General features: G+C 45.5%; 1 protein-coding gene across 6 annotated transcripts; it reads right to left on the reverse strand.

The window, feature by feature from the left end:
- Nucleotides 1-708: 708 nt before the first annotated feature.
- Nucleotides 709-11,312, reverse strand: LOC310756740 (cholinesterase-like). 6 transcript variants are annotated; one of them, XM_083601387.1, is made up of 5 exons: nucleotides 11,165-11,312; nucleotides 8,626-10,129; nucleotides 4,965-5,128; nucleotides 3,791-3,844; nucleotides 709-1,110 (listed from the first exon to the last, which is right to left on the reverse strand). In XM_083601387.1, exons 2-4 carry the CDS (start codon nucleotides 10,119-10,121, stop codon nucleotides 3,837-3,839), a joined length of 1,668 nt encoding a protein of 555 aa, XP_083457513.1. In that variant the 5' UTR covers nucleotides 10,122-10,129; nucleotides 11,165-11,312; the 3' UTR covers nucleotides 709-1,110; nucleotides 3,791-3,836. The 6 variants fall into 6 exon arrangements, with proteins under 6 accessions (XP_083457513.1, XP_083457511.1, XP_083457509.1 ...); XM_083601385.1 differs by having other exon boundaries at nucleotides 3,791-3,861; XM_083601383.1 differs by having other exon boundaries at nucleotides 3,791-3,864.
- Nucleotides 11,313-17,654: the final 6,342 nt, after the last annotated feature.

The following is a 17,654-nucleotide window of genomic DNA, read 5'->3' on the forward strand; positions in this document are numbered from 1 at the left end:
TTCTTGCTGTGGCATGGAAAAATGCATGAATCTGACCTTTGGAAAGTTTGTAAGTAAAAACCATTTTAACATACCCAACTCTGTGGTCTATTCTATGCTAAGAGGGTAGAAAGGGGAAGTGTTGTAAACAACTTAAAACAGGATATTTAGTAGCCCATATTCCCACACTTTTCTTTGCTGCATGTTTTGTGTTTCGAAACTTCTGCTGGGGCTCTCTTTTAGGGATCCAATGAATTCTTCTTTTATAATAACCAAATAACTGACACATACCATGCTTGTACTGGCTGCATTTAATGCAATCCAAGACCCAGTAGGCCAGAGTTCAAGACCCCACTCAGCCATAAAGCTTACTGAGTGACCTTGGGCCAGTCACTACTTCTCAGCCTCACAGGGTTGTTAAGGGGAAAATATGCAGAAGGGGAGAACCATGCACATCACTTTGAAATTTTTGGCGGAAAACGGGATATAAATGTAATAATAAATCTAGCTGGTAAAAATGTAATTATAAATGTGGAAAGGGGACTGTATGGCCCTCCAGGTGTTGTTGAGCTCGAACTCTATATGAGGTTCTGAACTTTGGCCTTTGTGCAGAACGTGAATATCCCCACTAAAGCTAAACTTTTCACACCCATTTCCATACAAAATTTCAATTTATATTGCTGACCTTTGTTGCTGTAATGCAGAGGCAAGGATACGAAGCTGGGAAAATGCTTTCCAAAGATTTATTTATTGCATAAAAGTTACATCCCACTTGACTGTAAAAAAAGCAAGCAAGCCTCTAAGTCAGGTACCCACAAACTCGGCCCTCCAGATGTTTTTGGACTACAATTCCCATCATCCCTGACCACTGGTCCTGTTAGCTAGGGATGATGGAAGTTGTAGTCCCAAAACATCTGGAGGGCTGAGTTTGGGGATGCCTAGTAGTTCACAAAAAGAAAACAGAGGTATCAATTATCACTATACTTCTGCTTCATCTTGAAGAGTTGCGGCCCTTGGAGAATCAACCTTGGCTTTCAGGCAGGTCTTTGCAAGGCAGTAGCAAGCCCTTTCTGTGAAAACGAAGCTTTATAATTCCACATAATAGGTTATTCTGCATCTTTTCAGACATCTCTGCGGGACACAAAGCATTTGGTGTTAGCGGCAGCTCTTTTTACAGGCGGAGGATAGCTCAGTGTGGTTGCGAATGGGTGTCCTGGGAGACCCTCCCCGAAACCACATGTGCAAGCCATGACATTTCTGAGGGTGTACTGGTTTTGATCTTACCCTGCCAACTAGTGGTTGAGAACCTGTGGCTCTCCTGAGGTTGTTGGACTACAAAACTCCCATGAGCCTCAGCCAACATGGCCAATGGTCAGAGTTTATGGGACCTGTAATTCAGCAACATCTTGAGGGCCATAGGTTTTCTACCCCTGGCCTAAACACATGGGTAGGCAAACTAAGGCTCGGGGGCTGGATCCGGCCCAATTGCCTTCTAAATTCGGCCCACGGACGGTCCGGGAATCAGCATGTTTTTACATGAGTAGAAGGTGCCCTTTTATTTAAAATGCATCTCTGGGTTATTTGTGGGGCTTGCCTGGTGTTTTTACATGAGTAGAATGTGTCCTTTTATTTCAAATGCATCTCTGGGTTATTTGTAGGGCATAGGAATTCGTTCATTTCCCCCCCTTCAAAATATAGTCCGGCACCCCACAAGTTCTGAGGGACAGTGGACCGGCCCCCTGCTGAAAAAGTTTGCTGACCCCTGCTTAAACAACTTGGAACTGGGTTCCTGATGGCCTGCTTCCATACGTACCTGCCCAGTTATTGTTAAAGCCTTCTTCACAGGCTCCGTTCAATGTCCCTACCTTCGAAAGTGGGTGGCAAGCCAACAAGAGACAGTGCCTTTTTAGTCAGGGTGCCTCATGTCTAGAACTCTCTCCCTTGTTTATACAGTGGTACCTCGGGTTAAGTACTTAATTCGTTCCGGAGGTCCGTTCTTAACCTGAAACTGTTCTTAACCTGAAGCACCACTTTAGCTAATGGGACCTCCTGCTGATGCCGCGCCGCCGGAGCACGATTTCTGTTCTCATCCTGAAGCAAAGTTCTAAACCTGATGCACTATTTCTGGGTTAGCGGAGTCTGTAACCTGAAGCGTATGTAACCTGAGGCGTATGTAACCCGAGGTACCACTGTAGTTGCCAGTTCCCTTGGAGATTTTACATGAACAACTGGAAAAGTGGGTTTCTCCTCCCCTTTAGCTATCAACGGGATATTTTCCTAAGTTTTGTTCCTCAACAAAACTGCCGACTCTTTTATCTGCATAAGGCCTCATCTGCAATATACACTGAAAGCAGGATCGTACCACTTTATACAGTCATGGATATACAGAGAATCCTGTACGGGTTGTGAGAGGAGACCCCATATTCCCTCACAGGGCTACACTTCTCAAAGTCATTTAACAATCCTGCTCCCTTCCCAGGGAACTCTGGGAAGTGTAGCTCTGAGAGGGGAATAGGGGTCTCTTAATAACTCTCAACGTCCTTAGCAAACTACATCGCCCAGGATTCTTTGGGGGGGGGGAGCCATGGCTGTTTGAAGTGGTATCAGATACTGCATTACATGTCTTGTTTAAAGGTAAAGGACCCCTGACAGTTAAGTCCAGTCGCGAACGACTCTGGGGTTGCGGCGCTCATCTCGCTTTACTGGCCGATGGAGCCGATGTTTGTCCACAGAGTTTTTCCGGGTCATGTGGTCAGCATGACTAAGCCACTTCTGGCGAAACAAGAGCAGCGCATGGATACGCCATTTACCTTCCCGCCGGAGTGGTACCTATTTATCTACTTGCACTTTGACGTGCTTTAGAACTGCTAGGTTGGCAGGAGCTGGGACCGAACAATGGGAGCTCACCCCGTCGCGGGGATTTGAACCGCCAACCTTCCGATCGGCAAGCCCTAAGCTCAGTGGTTTAGACCACAGATGGGGCCTAAAGCAGGGGTGGGGAACATGTGGCCGTCCAGATGTTGCTGAAATAGAGTCAATCCTGACTGTTGACTATGCTCACTGGGGGTAACAGGTCACATGTTCTCCATCCTAGGTTTAAATGTTGGTGTGTTTCATATCAACGATTTCATATTTTTATAATGTTTGAAAAGAGGAAATCCTGGTGACTGAGACGGTCCAAATATTTTCAGTCAAGAAAATGACGATTTCTCCATATATATAAAAAAAGAATTATGGAGGAAAAATGTTCTCCTTTGCGCTACACTCCTATTTCAGTTCACAATGTATTGTGATTATTTCACATTTATAACCTGCCTGTCGTCTCCAAGGGGTGCCCAGGTGCTAGCGGTGCAGTAACCCGTCTTCCGTAAGGACTGGGAGGGTGTAGGCGCTGTTATGTTGACTTAGTTGCATTCAACCAAGTCTTCCTCCGGGTAGGCCCGTTGAAGTTTAAGGAACCTAAGTTAGTAATTTCCATTCATTTCAACAGGTCTTCTCTGCGTAGAACTAACTGCCAATGTAAAAATAGTATCGAGTCCCTTGAATCAAATGGGACAGTGTGGTGGCATAAACTGAAGTAAATATAAACCACAATCCAACCCAAATTAACCACTTTTTAATCCCCATTATTTCCAGGAGCAGATGCTTAAATTGCTCCCCAATCAAATCTTATCAAATGGATCTTTTAAACACTTAATTTTGGCTGGAGAAAATTGTATTCCACCAAAAAAATTATACTGGTCCCATTGGACTACTTTCTCCCAACTCCCAACCAGATCCTTTCTTTCTCTCCATCCTTACTGATACTTACCTGTGAAAAAAAAGCCTTTCTCTTAATTCACAGCTCCTCCTTCCTTTCATGTTCCTGTGTGGATAAGACATCGTCTTGGATTTTAATGGCAAATGAAGGAGGAAATGAACTTATTATTATTAGTAGTAGTATTTTGATTTCTTATCCACCCTTCCCTGTGAGATCCCAGGGTGGGTTACAGCAATGAAAAATATATATTAAAAAAAACTGCTTTCAACGATTAAGGTCGTAAGTATATGGTGGATGCTAAAAATAAGAACATAAGAACATATCTCCCAGGTGTCTAAGACCAGCGTAAAAAGTTACGTCTTCAGCACATGACCAAAAACTAGGTAATGAAGGTGCCAGGTGCAAACACACTTCTGTGGGAAGGTAATTCCACAACCTAGGGCTGCCTCAGAGAATTTCCCTTCTCCTGGGCTACCACAACCAAACTGAACTTCTGATCTATTTTTTATTTTATTTACAAAAATATTTACATTCCACTCACCCATATGAGTTCAGACAGTGAGGTCCAGCTCCGAGGGCCTTCTGGCGGTTCCCTCACTGCGAGAAGTGAGGTTACAGGGAACCAGGCAGAGGGCCTTCTCGGTAGTGGCGCCCAGCCTGTGGAACGTCCTCCCATCAGATGTCAAGGAAATAAACAACTCTCTGACTTTTAGAAGACATCTGAAGGAAGCCCTGTTTAGGGAAGTTTTTAATGTCTGATGTTTTATCCTATTTTTAATATTTTGTTGGAAGACACCCAGAGTGGCTGGGGAAACCCAGCCAGATGGGTGGGGTATAAATGATGATGATGATGATGATGAAATACAATAAAATGCACATAAAGCAATGCAAAATAAATATACAAACGACAGCAAGCAATTGAATAAGCCTGTCAGCATAAACAAAAGACCTTCAAGAGATATCTGAGGTGAGAATGAGCTCCCCAAGCGAATATGTGCGCGAGTGAGAAATTTGTTTATGTAAAACCCAAATCACTGTGTTTTAACTGGAAACAGCCATGCCTGAATGGTGGTGGGGGACATTTATTCATATTACAGAGTTGGAAGAGACCCGAGGGTCATCTAGTCCAACCCTCTGCAATGCAGGAATCTCAGCTAAAGAATCCATGACAGGTGACCATTGCAAGGAAAGCATTTGGCCCTGTCTGTTCCCCCTTTCCACTTACCTGGCTTTGATGCCCCTGATGGGAGTGTTTTCCAAAAACTGCACTGCTGAGCCGGCGATGGCTCCATCACACAGGGTGGGTCCGTGCTGAGGACGAAGAAGTTCTGCTGTGCTGGGTCGTAGACGGGCCATTTTGTTTCGTTGACATGGGAAGGAGTCGGATTGCTGAGTGGGAAGCAAATAAATCATTGTTCAAATAGCACTGGTCCTGTGTGAGGCACACGATACACCACTCTGCTTTCTTAAAACAGTGTTAGACATGTGTGGAGTGCTAATAATAATAATAATAATAATGATGATGATGATGATGATGATAATAATAATAATAATAATATAATTTATTACTTGTACCCTGCCCATCTGACAGAGTTTCCGAAACAACCATGTTGAGTATCAGTGAAATACTTGACTCATGTTCATAATTAAGCTAGTGTAATGTTGCCCTTTTTTTGGGGAGGGATAACGTGCCTCCCATTTTCATTATCGCCAGCTATATATTCTAAACTTGGGTTAGAGCTCATTGAGCCAAAGACTAACAAGGCTGTGATTTCACAAAAGCATGTAGAGGAGGAAGAAAGATAATTTCCAGTTAAAAGAGCAACCGTTTCCTTTTTACAGACCCCAGAAACCAATGGATCTGTGATTCCATAATAAGAGACAGATTTGTGCACTTTCTGAGAAATCTGGTATATACAAAGAGTATGCTGTGAAACTCAAGATGGAATGGCATTCCTAATACTTCAGAAAGTCCAAAATATTGGCTATTTTTGATACTAGATGGGAGTGCTATTTCTGATTCTGTTAATCTAATCTCCTTTTTTAAAATTTATTTTAGACTGACCAGGCAGTAATTAAATGTGTTAAATTACTATAATGTAACATATACTATTTTGTTTCTTTCAAGGTGAATTTTCTTTATTGCAGTCTTATTTCATGGACTTGCATGCATTCCCCCCTCATTGTTTTTCTTTATTTGCAGTCATAAACAGTGGATCATACAGCTGTTTTTCCCCCCCACCCCCGTCCCTGCAATGCACCAAATGTCTATTTAATTAAATTTAACTTTTTAGTCATTTCAGTTAAACAAAGTTCCCACCAATCGCCATGTGGTTTTGGACGCCTGTAACTATGTTCTGTCAATGTTACGTATGTAATAAAACTTTGCCTGGTAGATTGAGAAGTAGTGATTTTCTTGTCCGTTTGACTCTCTCGTACACGAGTTGTCAGCTTGTCCATTAAAATATTAATTTCCAGATTTGTGAGAACCAGATCTCAAAAGTATACAGTGGTACCTTGGTTCTCAAACTTAATCCGTTCTGGAAAGTCTGTTCCCAAACCAAAGCGTTCCTAAACCAAGGCGCATTTTCCCATAGAAAGTAATGCAAAACAGATTAATCTGTTCCAGACTTTTAAAAACAATCCCTAAAACAGCAATTTAACATAAATTTTACTATCTTACGAGACCATTGATCCATAAGATGAAAGTAATAAACAATGTACTGTACTATAAAATAAATAAAACAGTATTGTAAACGATAAAAATAAAAAATAATTTTTTTTCTTACCTGCACTGATAATAGTCATTGTTTGGATGGGGGGCTTTTATCCATTTTCACAGTCACACAATCAATCAGTCAATCAGTCAATCAATCAATCAATCAATCAATCAGTAGCTGAACTGGGATCCACACAGTCACAAAAACAAATTAACTGAAAAAGTCTCAATCTCCAAATATCACCTCAGAACACTGCAATTGGAAACTGAAGGCTTGAATTACAATGGGGGGATGCAAATTAGCAATGCAACAGGAGACACAGGGGGAGTCAAAACAGAGCACATTTGGCTTCAAAAAAAAAGTTCGAAAACCGGAACACCTACTTCCAGTTTTGCAGGGTTTGCATTCCAAGTTGTTCGTGAACTAAGCTGTTCGAAAACTGAGGTACCACTGTAATGCAATTGCATTATAGCTAACTTGTGTGTGCACGCGCGTGTACTTTGTACAAAATTTCGAAACACTCTGCTTTCACACTAATTGGTTGCTAACTATCCCCAACAAAAACGCAATGCAGTGCCTGTTAATTGTGCAACTCTGCACTTGAACAAACAACCCTTCTTGCAATCAGTGTTATCAGTGCATAGCAGCTTTCTGCGGTTTTGCCTGCTCATCGTGATTAGCTATTAGCGATCACCTGCCTTAACCCACAGGAGAAAGAAGTGTGGTGTTATAGAATAAGTAGAATAGCTACCTTAGTATAGAGAAATGCAAGCTAGATCCAGAGAGGTTGAGATAATGACATTATTTATAATTAGCATGCACACAAATTATGATATCAGCTAAAATTTTGAACACTGAGAATATCAGAAATGCTTCCTTATCTTAGTTTGAGCTTGGCTTTTATACAGGCCACCCTCAACTTACCATTGCCAAAACCATAGCCAAAACATACTGGGTTCAGTGGCGGGCGGGATTGACAAAGTCTTTTGTCCTGGACACCCACCCATTTTCCACCCCCTTTTAATTTTGGGGGTTTTTTTTGCCAAACGTGTAAAGCTGAATGTGAGACTCTCTGGCATTAGTGTCTCTATTTTCCAGGGAGAGTCCCGGATTTACAGAAGCCGTCCCAGTTTCTGATGTGACCCCATAATGTCCTGCTTTTTCTTACGACGTCCTTATTTTCATGGGAGAAATTTTGGAGGGTGTGGAGTTATGTCACCTCTCAAGCCAAGGAGATAAGTAACTATACCAGGGGTAGGCAACCTAAGGACCGGAGGCTGGATCTGGCCCAATCGCTTTCTCAATCCAGCCCGCGGATGGTCTGGGAATCAGCGTGTTTTTACATGAGTAGAATGTGTCCTTTTATTTAAAATGCATCTCTGGGTTATTTGTGGGGCCTGCCTGGTGTTTTTTCATGAGTAGAATGTGTGCTTTTATTTAAAATGCATTTCTGGGTTATTTGTGGGGCATAGGAATTTGTTCATTTCCCCCCTTCAAAATATAGTCCGGCCCGCCACATGGTCTGAGGGACGGTGGACTGGCCCACGGCTGAAAAAGGTTGCTGACCCCTGAACTATACAACCTTTAGACGACATCTGAAGGCAGCCCTGCGTAGGGAAGATTTTAAATGCTTAATGGTTTACTACGTTTTTTAATATACAGTGGTACCTCGGGTTACATACGCTTCAGGTTACAGACTCCGCTAACTCAGAAATATTACCTCGGATTAGGAACTTTGCTTCAGGATGAGAACAGAAATCATGCTGCAGCGGCGAGGCAGCAGCGGGAGGCCCCATTAGCTAAAGTGGTGCTTCAGGCTAAGAACAGTTTCAGGTTAAGAATGGACCTCCGGAATGAATTAAGTACTTAACCCGAGGTACCACTGTATGTTGGAAGCCCGCCAGAGTGTCTGGGGCAACCCAGTCAGATGGGCGGGATCTAAATAATAAAATTATTATTATGGAATAGGAAGCCCCTCTTTTCATCGGAGAAATGTTGGAGGGTATGGAATGCGCACAAGTTGTGGGTTACCCATAAGTTTCATGTTTTCAATCTCAAAGCAATAAACAAGTCTTTTGGCTAAGTTGTCGTACTCATAGAGAAGTGACTGTTTTTGTGCTGTTGAGGCAAGGGTGACTGAAAGGAGAAACCAAAAAGTTCTCTTACCCGCTTCGGGCAAACTCCGCCCAGTACCGCATGACACGGGAGATAAGCTCCAACTCTGCCTTTGTGTGCTTTTCCTTGGTTCCTTTCAACAGCGTCAAAGTTCCGAAAACATACGGGACCTCAGCTCCGTGGTTGGCCCCCAGCCATTCAGGCCAAACAGAGCCAGTGCTGCGGTGGCGGAAAGTATAGACGTATACGGGGCTTCCAGCCTCTGTCACTGCTGTGGCGACATCCGTGACTGGGCAGACGAAAAGGTAATCGCCGCAGGCTTTCACCATGGCTGAACGGTACCTTGCTGGGCCTTCAGGTTCTGCCTGACTGTATCTCTCAGCTGCAGCTTTGATGAAGTCGCTGGTTGCGTTGCGGACCAGTATTTGCAGCCCCTTCAACAGTTGCTCCTGGGTCAAAAGGCAGTCTTTGGTTGTGTTCAAAAAGAGGCTTGCATATAATACGAAGACAGACCCTTCGTCGGAGGTGGTACCGATCACGATAGGCTTAGCCGTGAAGTTCTTGGATTCTAGAAGTTTCCGCGGCTCATCGGTGAGGAACTCCCCATCCGTTGTCGGTGCAAAGGGTGGATTCAGAACCACCGTGGGGTCCACAACAAGGAACTGGGCGGTTTGGAACTCTGATGCGTTCTTTCCCTGCAAGCAACTCACCAAAGCAGGGACCTCTTCTTGAGCACAGCCCATCTTCTTGGCCAGCTTCTGACTTCTTCTCCTGGCCTCCTCAGGATTCAGCCAAGCCCAGGCCGCGACGGAAGCTCCACTCTCTAGCACAGCACGATGGAAAAGAGGCTGGCTCCCTGGTGAGAGGAGGTGAAATGCAACAGAGGCTCCTCCTGCACTCACGCCAAAAATGGTTATCCGAGTAGGGTCTCCACCGAAGGCAGCTGCATTTTGCTTCACCCAAGACATGGCAAGTTGCTGGTCCATCAGGCCCATGTTCCCTGGGACAGCTGGTGGCAACGAAAGGAAACCTAGAGGCCCCAGGCGGTAATTCATGGAGACCACAATGACATTCTCTGCAGCAGCTAGGAATTCCGCATTGTATATCACTAGGGAGCTTGTGCCAATAAAATAGGCCCCGCCATAGATCCAGACAAGGACCGCGGCTGGCTTGGAGGGCCGAGGATGGGGCACCCAGATGTTGAGGTAGAGACAGTCCTCTGAGAGGGGCGTGTTGGCCATCCATGTTTCGGCATCCGGAGGGCCAGAAATAACTATCTGGGGGCAGGAATTGCTGAAGTTGGTGGCCTCCAAGACCTGGCTCCATGGCTGATGAGGAACGGGCTTCTGGAAGCGCAGCTTGCCTACAGGGGGCTCAGCATAGGGGATGCCTAAAAAGGCCGTGACGTTGCCAAAGCCAGACGTGAGACGCTTCCCCCGGACTGAGCCACTGCTGGTCACCACCAACAAGTCATCTTCAGCAGTTGAACTGGGTCCCACCAGCGAAAGGATGAGGCACAAGAACCAAGGAAGGAGATGGGGGGCCATTGCAGCAGCTGAAAGGGAAACATCCCAGAAATTGCAGAATACACAGAACATGCTATTTCAGAAGAAGAGTCCTGTTGGATCAGTCGATTGGCCCATCTAGATCAGGATGCCCACGGGAAGCTCAAAAACAGAACATGAGCACAACAGCACTCTTCCTTCTTGTGGTTCCCATAACACCTCTGAATAGCCGAGGTAGAATTTCTTATTTTAAAGCCTAGTTTTGGTTTTGAAGGACAGCTAGCTCGAAAGTTAAGAGCAGGGGAGTTGTAACCTATTCTTCCTCTGGAGGGGCGCGTTCCCTCAGTGGTAATCTTCTAGGGCGGACACAGGTGGTGCTGTGGGTTAAACCATAGAGCCTAGGACTTGCCGATCAGAAGGTCGGCGGTTCAAATCCCCGCGATGGGGTGAGCTCCCGTGGCTCAGTCCCTGCTCCTGCCAACCTAGCAGTTTGAAAGCACGTCAAAGTGCAAGTAGATAAATAGGTACCGCTCCGGCGGGAAGGTAAACGGCATTTCCGTGCACTGCTCTGGTTCGCCAGAAGCGGCTTAGTCATGCTGGCCACATGACCTGGAAGCTGTATGCCAGCTCCCTCGGCCAATAAATTTAGTGAGATGAGCGCCACAACCCCAAAGTCAGTCATGACTGGACCTAATGGTCAGGGTTCCCCTTTACCTTAATCTTCTAGGGGCCACCAGCAGTGATCAGGGCTGGAGCCAAAAGTAAGCAGGGTGTCTCTCCATCTCCCTTTCTGCAATCCCCTTTTATTTCTCCCCAACCCTGCTTCCTCACCTTGCCACCCACACTAAGGGAAGGGCTGTAGCTCAATGATAAGAGCATCTGCTTTGCATGCAGGAGGTCCAAGGTTCAATCGCCAGCATCTTCAGGTAGACCTGGGAAGGACTCCTGTTAGAGACCCTGGGCAGCTGTTGCCTGTCAATGTAGCTTAGGCAAGACTAAGCTAAATGGACCAACCGTGCCACATCCTCTAGGTGAGATATCTCACCTGAGGCAGGTGTGCATCTCCCAAGACAGCACAGACTCACCTCTCTCTCTTTTTCCTGGTGGGTTTTATTTTTTTATCCTTCTCAGCTTGTTCGGTGTCTCCCTTGCTCCCTTGGAAAGGGATTCGAGAGACTGGTTGCAAAGATTCCAAGAACAGTGATTCATCAAGTTATATATACAGAGTGGGAGGAGACTACAGAACAAATGAAATGTTAGAAAGGGGTTTTAATGTATTTTTAATCTTTCTTGGAAGCCACCCAGAGTGGCTGGGGAAACCCAGCCAGATGGGTGGTGTACTACTACTACTACTACTACTACTACTACTACTAATAATAATAATAATAATTCATGTGCAAGAGTTCTCTGCCACAAGGCATGAGATCCTTTTGTACGCAAGATGCAAGAGTGTATTGGGAAGTTTTTAATGTTTGATGTTTTAGTGTGTGTGTGTCCTGTCTGGCGATATTCCTATCTGGCGATATTTATCTCTCCTTTCCTGAAGTTTGTACTTTACTACTTTTTATTAGCTGTTTTACAATTCATATGTATTTATTATCTAAACTTCATTATCATTAAATCTTCCAGTAACTGCTTATATTTCAAATCCTGCCTGCAACTACATGTATGGGTGATACATGTAGTTTGGCAGTTCTTAGTTTGGCAATTAATTTAGCCATTTCAACATAGTCCATCGGTTTCATAAGCCATTCCTCTGGTGTTTTATTGTGTTTTTATATGTGTTGGAACTGACCAGAGGGGAGATGATGATAATTACTGAGCACCATGCCAGATTTGATGGGAGTGCATAAGCTGCTTTTATTCCATACTGTTTTCAGTTAAGAACTGCCTCTTTCACAACATTTGAACTGCTGCCATTGTTAGGTCCACCCTGGAACGAAGGACGGGGAGAAGCCCAGGAGAGCCTCTTATACCGCTTTGTTGCCCAAGTGCAATACAAGAGCCCTGCAGGGCTGCCACTGTGTCTTACTCTCTGGTAGTTGCTGCCAGTACTTACCCACTTACTCCTGTGTATCCAGATGGGTAGGATCCATGATGCACTAAATTGGCACCTGTCAGTCTCAGGAGATGATGGAGGAGTGAGCCTCTGGGGTGAAGTCAAACTGTTGGAAGGTTGGAGCACCTACTGTGGCTGCAGAGACCAATACGAGAGATACACATTTGTTGCAGCTGGAAAAGACGAAGGCGTCCAGTTATGCTCCTGCAGATGCACATGGCCTTTCTTCTCTCTGCCCTCCTCCCAGAGGTCATTCTCCTCTGGCCATTGCTATGAATAAATGACCTGCCTGTCTGCCTCCAAGCACTGTGGTCATCTGCAAGGGATTCCCACATGTCAGGGTTGATGTTGCCATTTGCAGACATCTTTGTAACGCAGTCGGTCTGCCAATGGTCCTGGTACCTGAAGCCCCATAGAGCATATCCTTGGGGATCCTGCCATCTTCCATTGTATGGCCATGACCAAGCCAGCGTAGACATTGCTGACACAGGAGTGCAAACGTGCTGGGAATGTGGGCCTGGGAGAGCACGTTTGTTTGAAACTCTTTCCTGGTAGGATCCACGGACCTACGGGACTGCCTCTCCTGGTATGCCCCGCGGACGACCTTAAGGTCCATAAATAGCAACACCCTAGAGGTCCCGGGCCCTAAGGAAGTCAGATTAGCCTCAACCAGAGCCAGGGCCTTTTCTACACTAGTGCCGGCCTGGTGGAATGCTCTGTCTCATGAGACCAGGGCCCTGCAGGATCTGATTTCTTTCCCCAGGGCCTGTAAGACAGAGTTGTTCCAACTGGCCTTTGGCTTGGAATCAACTTGATCCCCTAGCCCTTTTTCTTTTTTTCCTTTCTCCTTCTGTGATGGAACTCCTATTTGGGGACTTTCCTGGTTTTTTTCTGGCCCATGTAGGACCAGTCGGGATAGTTAGCCTTGGTGAAGACTTGACGTTTTCATCACCAAAAAAGTTTTTGATTTGAGTTTCTACTGAAACGAGGCTGCATTTTAATGTTGTATTTTAATCAATTGTTTTTATATCTGGTGTTAGCTGCCCTGAGCCCGGTCTTGGCTGGGGAGGGCGGGGTATAAATAAAAATTATTATTATTATTATTTCCTGTCCAGCGACAATTCAAAATCTTCCTGACGCAGCGCATGTGGAAGGCACTGAAGTGTCACTCCTGATGGTTATAAGTTCATGACTCACTTCCATAGAGCAACGTGCTCAGCACACAAGCCTGGCAGAGCTTCTTCTTGGTGTTGGATGTTAGCATCACATTCCCCCAAACCCTTTTGGAGAGGTGAGCCATTGCCATAGCTGCCTTGCCAATAGGCTTGTCCAGTTCAGCCTCAAGGGAGAGATTGCTGGTTATGGTGGAACCCAGGTAGACAAAATCATCTACCACCTCCAGCATATGATCACCAGTGGTGATGCTGGCGATGTCCTGACTCAGAATGTTGGTCTTCACCAGCCTGGTGGTAGGCCGAACTCCCTGCAGGCTTGGACAAAACGGCCGATGAGTCTCTGTAGAGTTTCCTCGGTGTGCGCTGTCAAGGCTGCGTCTTCTGCCAACAACCTCTCTCAGATGAGGACCTGCCACACCTTGGTCTTGGAGTGGAGACGTGCCAGGTTGGGCAGACTCCCATCACTCCTTGAATGGATGAACACACCATCTTCAGTTGAGCCGAAGGCATCTGAGAGCAATAGGGAGAAGAATGTGCCAAAGAGAGATGAGGCGAGAACACAAGAGTCCTTTTCAGCTGACAAGATCAAAGGCCTTTGTAAGGTCCAGGAAGGTGATGTACCAGGATTGTCTCTGCTCTCAACATTTCTCCTGCAGCTGGCACGGTGAGAAAATCATGTTGATTCTTGACCTCCCAGCTCTAAAGCCACACTGTGGCTTAGAACAGATGCTGTCAGTGACTGTAGTCTGTTGAGAACTACACAGGCAAAGGCTTTCCCTTACAGTGCTCAACAGGGAGATCTCAGCAGTGTTAGAAACTGAGATTTGAAAGCTAGGAGCTAAATGGCACCATAGAGGTTATGGGAGCAAGAACAGAATGTCTAGGCACGCTTTTTAAATAACAAGAATACAAAGCTGAAATTGAACTGCAGCTATTATGTTCATTTTTCACATGGTCTAGTCCTTCCCCTGCCCCACCCCCCTTTAAGAGGGTTTCTTCTCCAGTTTTCAGAGAGTAGCTGGAAGTGGGGAGGCAGAAAAAGGCCCTCCCTTCCTTCCACTCTACCGTTTTAATCTGAATTCTTAGGCGCAGTACTGTGCCCAGAGCTCAGAAACTGCTCGTGCTAATGAAATTCCCTGTCGCAAAACACACCTAGAATAATGGGAGTTTTGAACACTGGTTGTCAGTCATGGCAGTCACCTTAGTTCTGGTAGAAAGTCACAAAGCTGGGGTTGCACATGCCTTGTGGCACAGATTCTTGTTCCCGACACCGGAAGAGGAGGCTGTGCAGGTGTGTTTTGAGGGAGGAATTGAGGCCTTCTGTCAGCGCTTCTGCTGGGATTCTGTCCTATCCTGGTGCTATGACAATAGCTATGAAATACAGTGGTACCTCAGGTTACATACGCTTCAGGTTACAGACTCCGCTAACCCAGAAATATTACTTCGGGTTAAGAACTTTGCTTCAGGATGAGAACAGAAATCGTGCTCTGGTGGCGCGGCAGCAGCAGGAGGCCCCATTAGCTAAAGTGGTGCTTCAGGTTAAGAACAGTTTTTGATTAAGAACTGACCTCTGGAATGAATTATGTACTTAACCCGAGGTACCACTGTAAATAAAAACCCACATGCACGTTTAAGGGTGGTATTCAAGTAAATTTTGTTCAGAGTTAAGACCCATGGCTAAGTTAGGGCCATTAGTTTCAATAGGTGACCTAGACTGTGCTGTGATCATAAGAAGAATGATGATAATGATAACAACACGTTCATTCGACAACGCTGAGTTGAAAGAGGACGATATCGTGCTAGGGTGATGATGATGCAGCAACAAAAGCATCCAGCAACACGCACAGGTTGCAATATTAATTCCACTGCTTCTACTACGATGATGGTGATGTTGTTGCTAACACCACCTGCTCCGAATTACCGTACTTTTCTGTGTATAAGACAACCATTTTTACCCAAAAATAAAGTATAAAATGGGGGGGTTGCCTTATACATGGGTAGTGCCTTTTTTTTTGATGTGCGATTGGTTGTTGCAGCGAGCAGGAGAGTGTCAGTGGTGATTGGGCAGGTGACAGGTGATTGCGGCAACGTCTGCTGTGTATTGGCTGGTGTTGCGTCAATCGGGAGTGCCTTGTGTCTGCTTTTGCTGATCGGGCAGACGGTAGGTTGCTTTAGTGACACGTGCGATTGAAAGTGGTGCTCTGTAGGGTGTTTTTTTTGCTAACTGTCTCCCAAAGAAGACTCTTGGCAATCTCCCCCCATTTTCTTAATTTTTAGTCCCCCAAAATAGGGGTTTATCTTATACATGGGGGTGTCTAATACAGTGGTACATCTGGTTACGTACTTAATTCGTTCCGGAGGTCCGTTCTTAACCTGAAACCGTTCTTAACCTGAAGCACCACTTTAGCTAATGGGGCCTCCCACTGCTGCCGCTGCGCAAGTTCTGTTCTCATCCTGAAACAAAGTTCTTAACCCGAGGTAATATTTCTGGGTTAGCGGAGTCTGTAATCTGAAGTGTATGTAACCCAAGGTACCACTGTACACAGAAAAATATGGTAAATGGGGAATTGAGCAACAAACACACATTTAGGCTGCAATCCTAATCCTCGCTACTACAAAGATGACCACAATGATGATGATGATTTTGGGTAAAAACGTCTCTTTCCAAGGAAAGGGAGATTGTGCAAAGGGAGAGAACAGCAGAAACATTGAGCAACACACACACACACACCCTACCATTTCTCCAGAATTATTTCTCCTTCCCCCCAATTATCAACAGACGAAATATTCTGGCATAAGTGGGGGCAGTAGTCAATGCTAATTCTACTCTGAGTAAACCTATTGAAATTAATAGACCTAATTAACTTGGGTTCATTGATTCTGCAAAGCAGTTAAGTTGAACGCCAGCTTGAAGACTCCGAATTTAAATGAAAATCTCCCAACTCAAATGCAAAGAAAACTGTAGAGGATGGTTAGCAATGTCAACAGAAAGCCCCCAAAACTGGGACCAGTAGAGCAGATGGCAGAGAGGTGGACTCTAGTTTATTTATTTATTGAATTTATATACTGCCCTACCATAAAGAAGGCTGATCGCCGAAGAATTGATGCTTTTGAATTCTGGTGCTGGAGGAGACTCTTGAGAGTCCCATGGACTGCAAGAAGATCAAACCTCTCCATTCTCAAGGAAATCAGCCCTGAGTGCTCACTGGAAGGACAGATCGTGAAGCTGAGGCTCCAATACTTTGGCCACCTCATGAGAAGAGAAGACTCCCTGGAAAAGACCCTGATGTTGGGAAAGATGGAGGGCACAAGGAGAAGGGGAAGACAGAGGACAAGATGGTTGGACAGTGTTCTCGAAGCTGCCAGCATGAGTCTGACCAAACTGCGGAAGGCAGTGGAAGACAGGAGTGCCTGGCGTGCTCTGGTCCATGGGGTCATGAAGAGTCGGACACGACTAAACGACTAAACAACAACAACAGATATACTGCCCTATACCCGGAGGTCTCAGGGCGGTTCACAAAATAAAATCAAAATATAAAACCACAGAATACATAATCAAAATATAAACAACCCCCCAACCCCCCCAAAAAACACCCACCACATTTTCAAAGGGCATAGGATGTCAATCAAATCAACCAAAAGTGTGGTTAAGAAGGAAAGTTTCTGCCTGGCACCTAAAGGTATATAACGAAGGTATCAGGTTAACTTCGCTGGGGAGAGCATTCCACAGACGGGGAGCCACTGCAGAGAAGGCCCTGTTCTCCTCTTGCCATCCTCCGGACCTCTCGAGGAGGAGCAACACAGAGAACGGCCTCAGAAGTTGATCCGGGTAGGTTCATATGGAAAAAGGTGATCCTTGAGGTATTGCAGTCCTGAGCCATTTATAGGTCAAAACCAGCACTTTGAATTGGGCCCGGAAACTAATTGGTAGCCAGTGCAGTTGGACCAGGATCGGTGTAATATGCTCAAGCCATCTTGCTCTGGTGAGCAACCTGGCCGCTGAATTCTGCATCGGCTGAAGTTTCTGAACAGTCTTCAGAGGCAGTAGTTAGGCTATCCCTGTCCAGATAAGGGTGTAGCTGGGCCACCATCTGAAGCATAGCTGTCAACTTTTCCCTTTTCTTGCGAGGAATCCTATTCAGAATAAGGGGATTTCCCTTTAAAAAAAAGGGAAACGTTGACAGCTATGATCCAAAGCTGAAGGAAGGCACTCCAGGCTACTGAGGCCACCTGAGCCTCGAGCAACAGCAAAGGATCCAGGGGGACCCCCAGGCTACAAACCTGCTCCTTCAGAGGAAGTGTAACCCCATCACGAGCAGGCGATCTCCCACCCATCTGGTC

Source organism: Podarcis filfolensis, assembly GCF_964270895.1.
Source record: "Podarcis filfolensis genome assembly, chromosome: 2".
Taxonomy (NCBI): domain Eukaryota; kingdom Metazoa; phylum Chordata; class Lepidosauria; order Squamata; family Lacertidae; genus Podarcis; species Podarcis filfolensis.

Bases quoted from the DNA above. Each gene is read 5' to 3' on its own strand.
- LOC310756740 (XM_083601382.1), bottom strand. From the start codon at position 10,121: ATGGCCCCCCATCTCCTTCCTTGGTTCTTGTGCCTCATCCTTTCGCTG. The intron at 5,129-8,625 runs GTAAGAGAACTT...CTTCCCACTCAG, and splicing joins GCGGAGTTTGCCCGAAGCGG to CAATCCGACTCCTTCCCATG. The intron at 1,111-4,964 runs GTAAGTGGAAAG...TGTGTCCCGCAG, and splicing joins ATCAGGGGCATCAAAGCCAG to AGATGTCTGAAAAGATGCAG.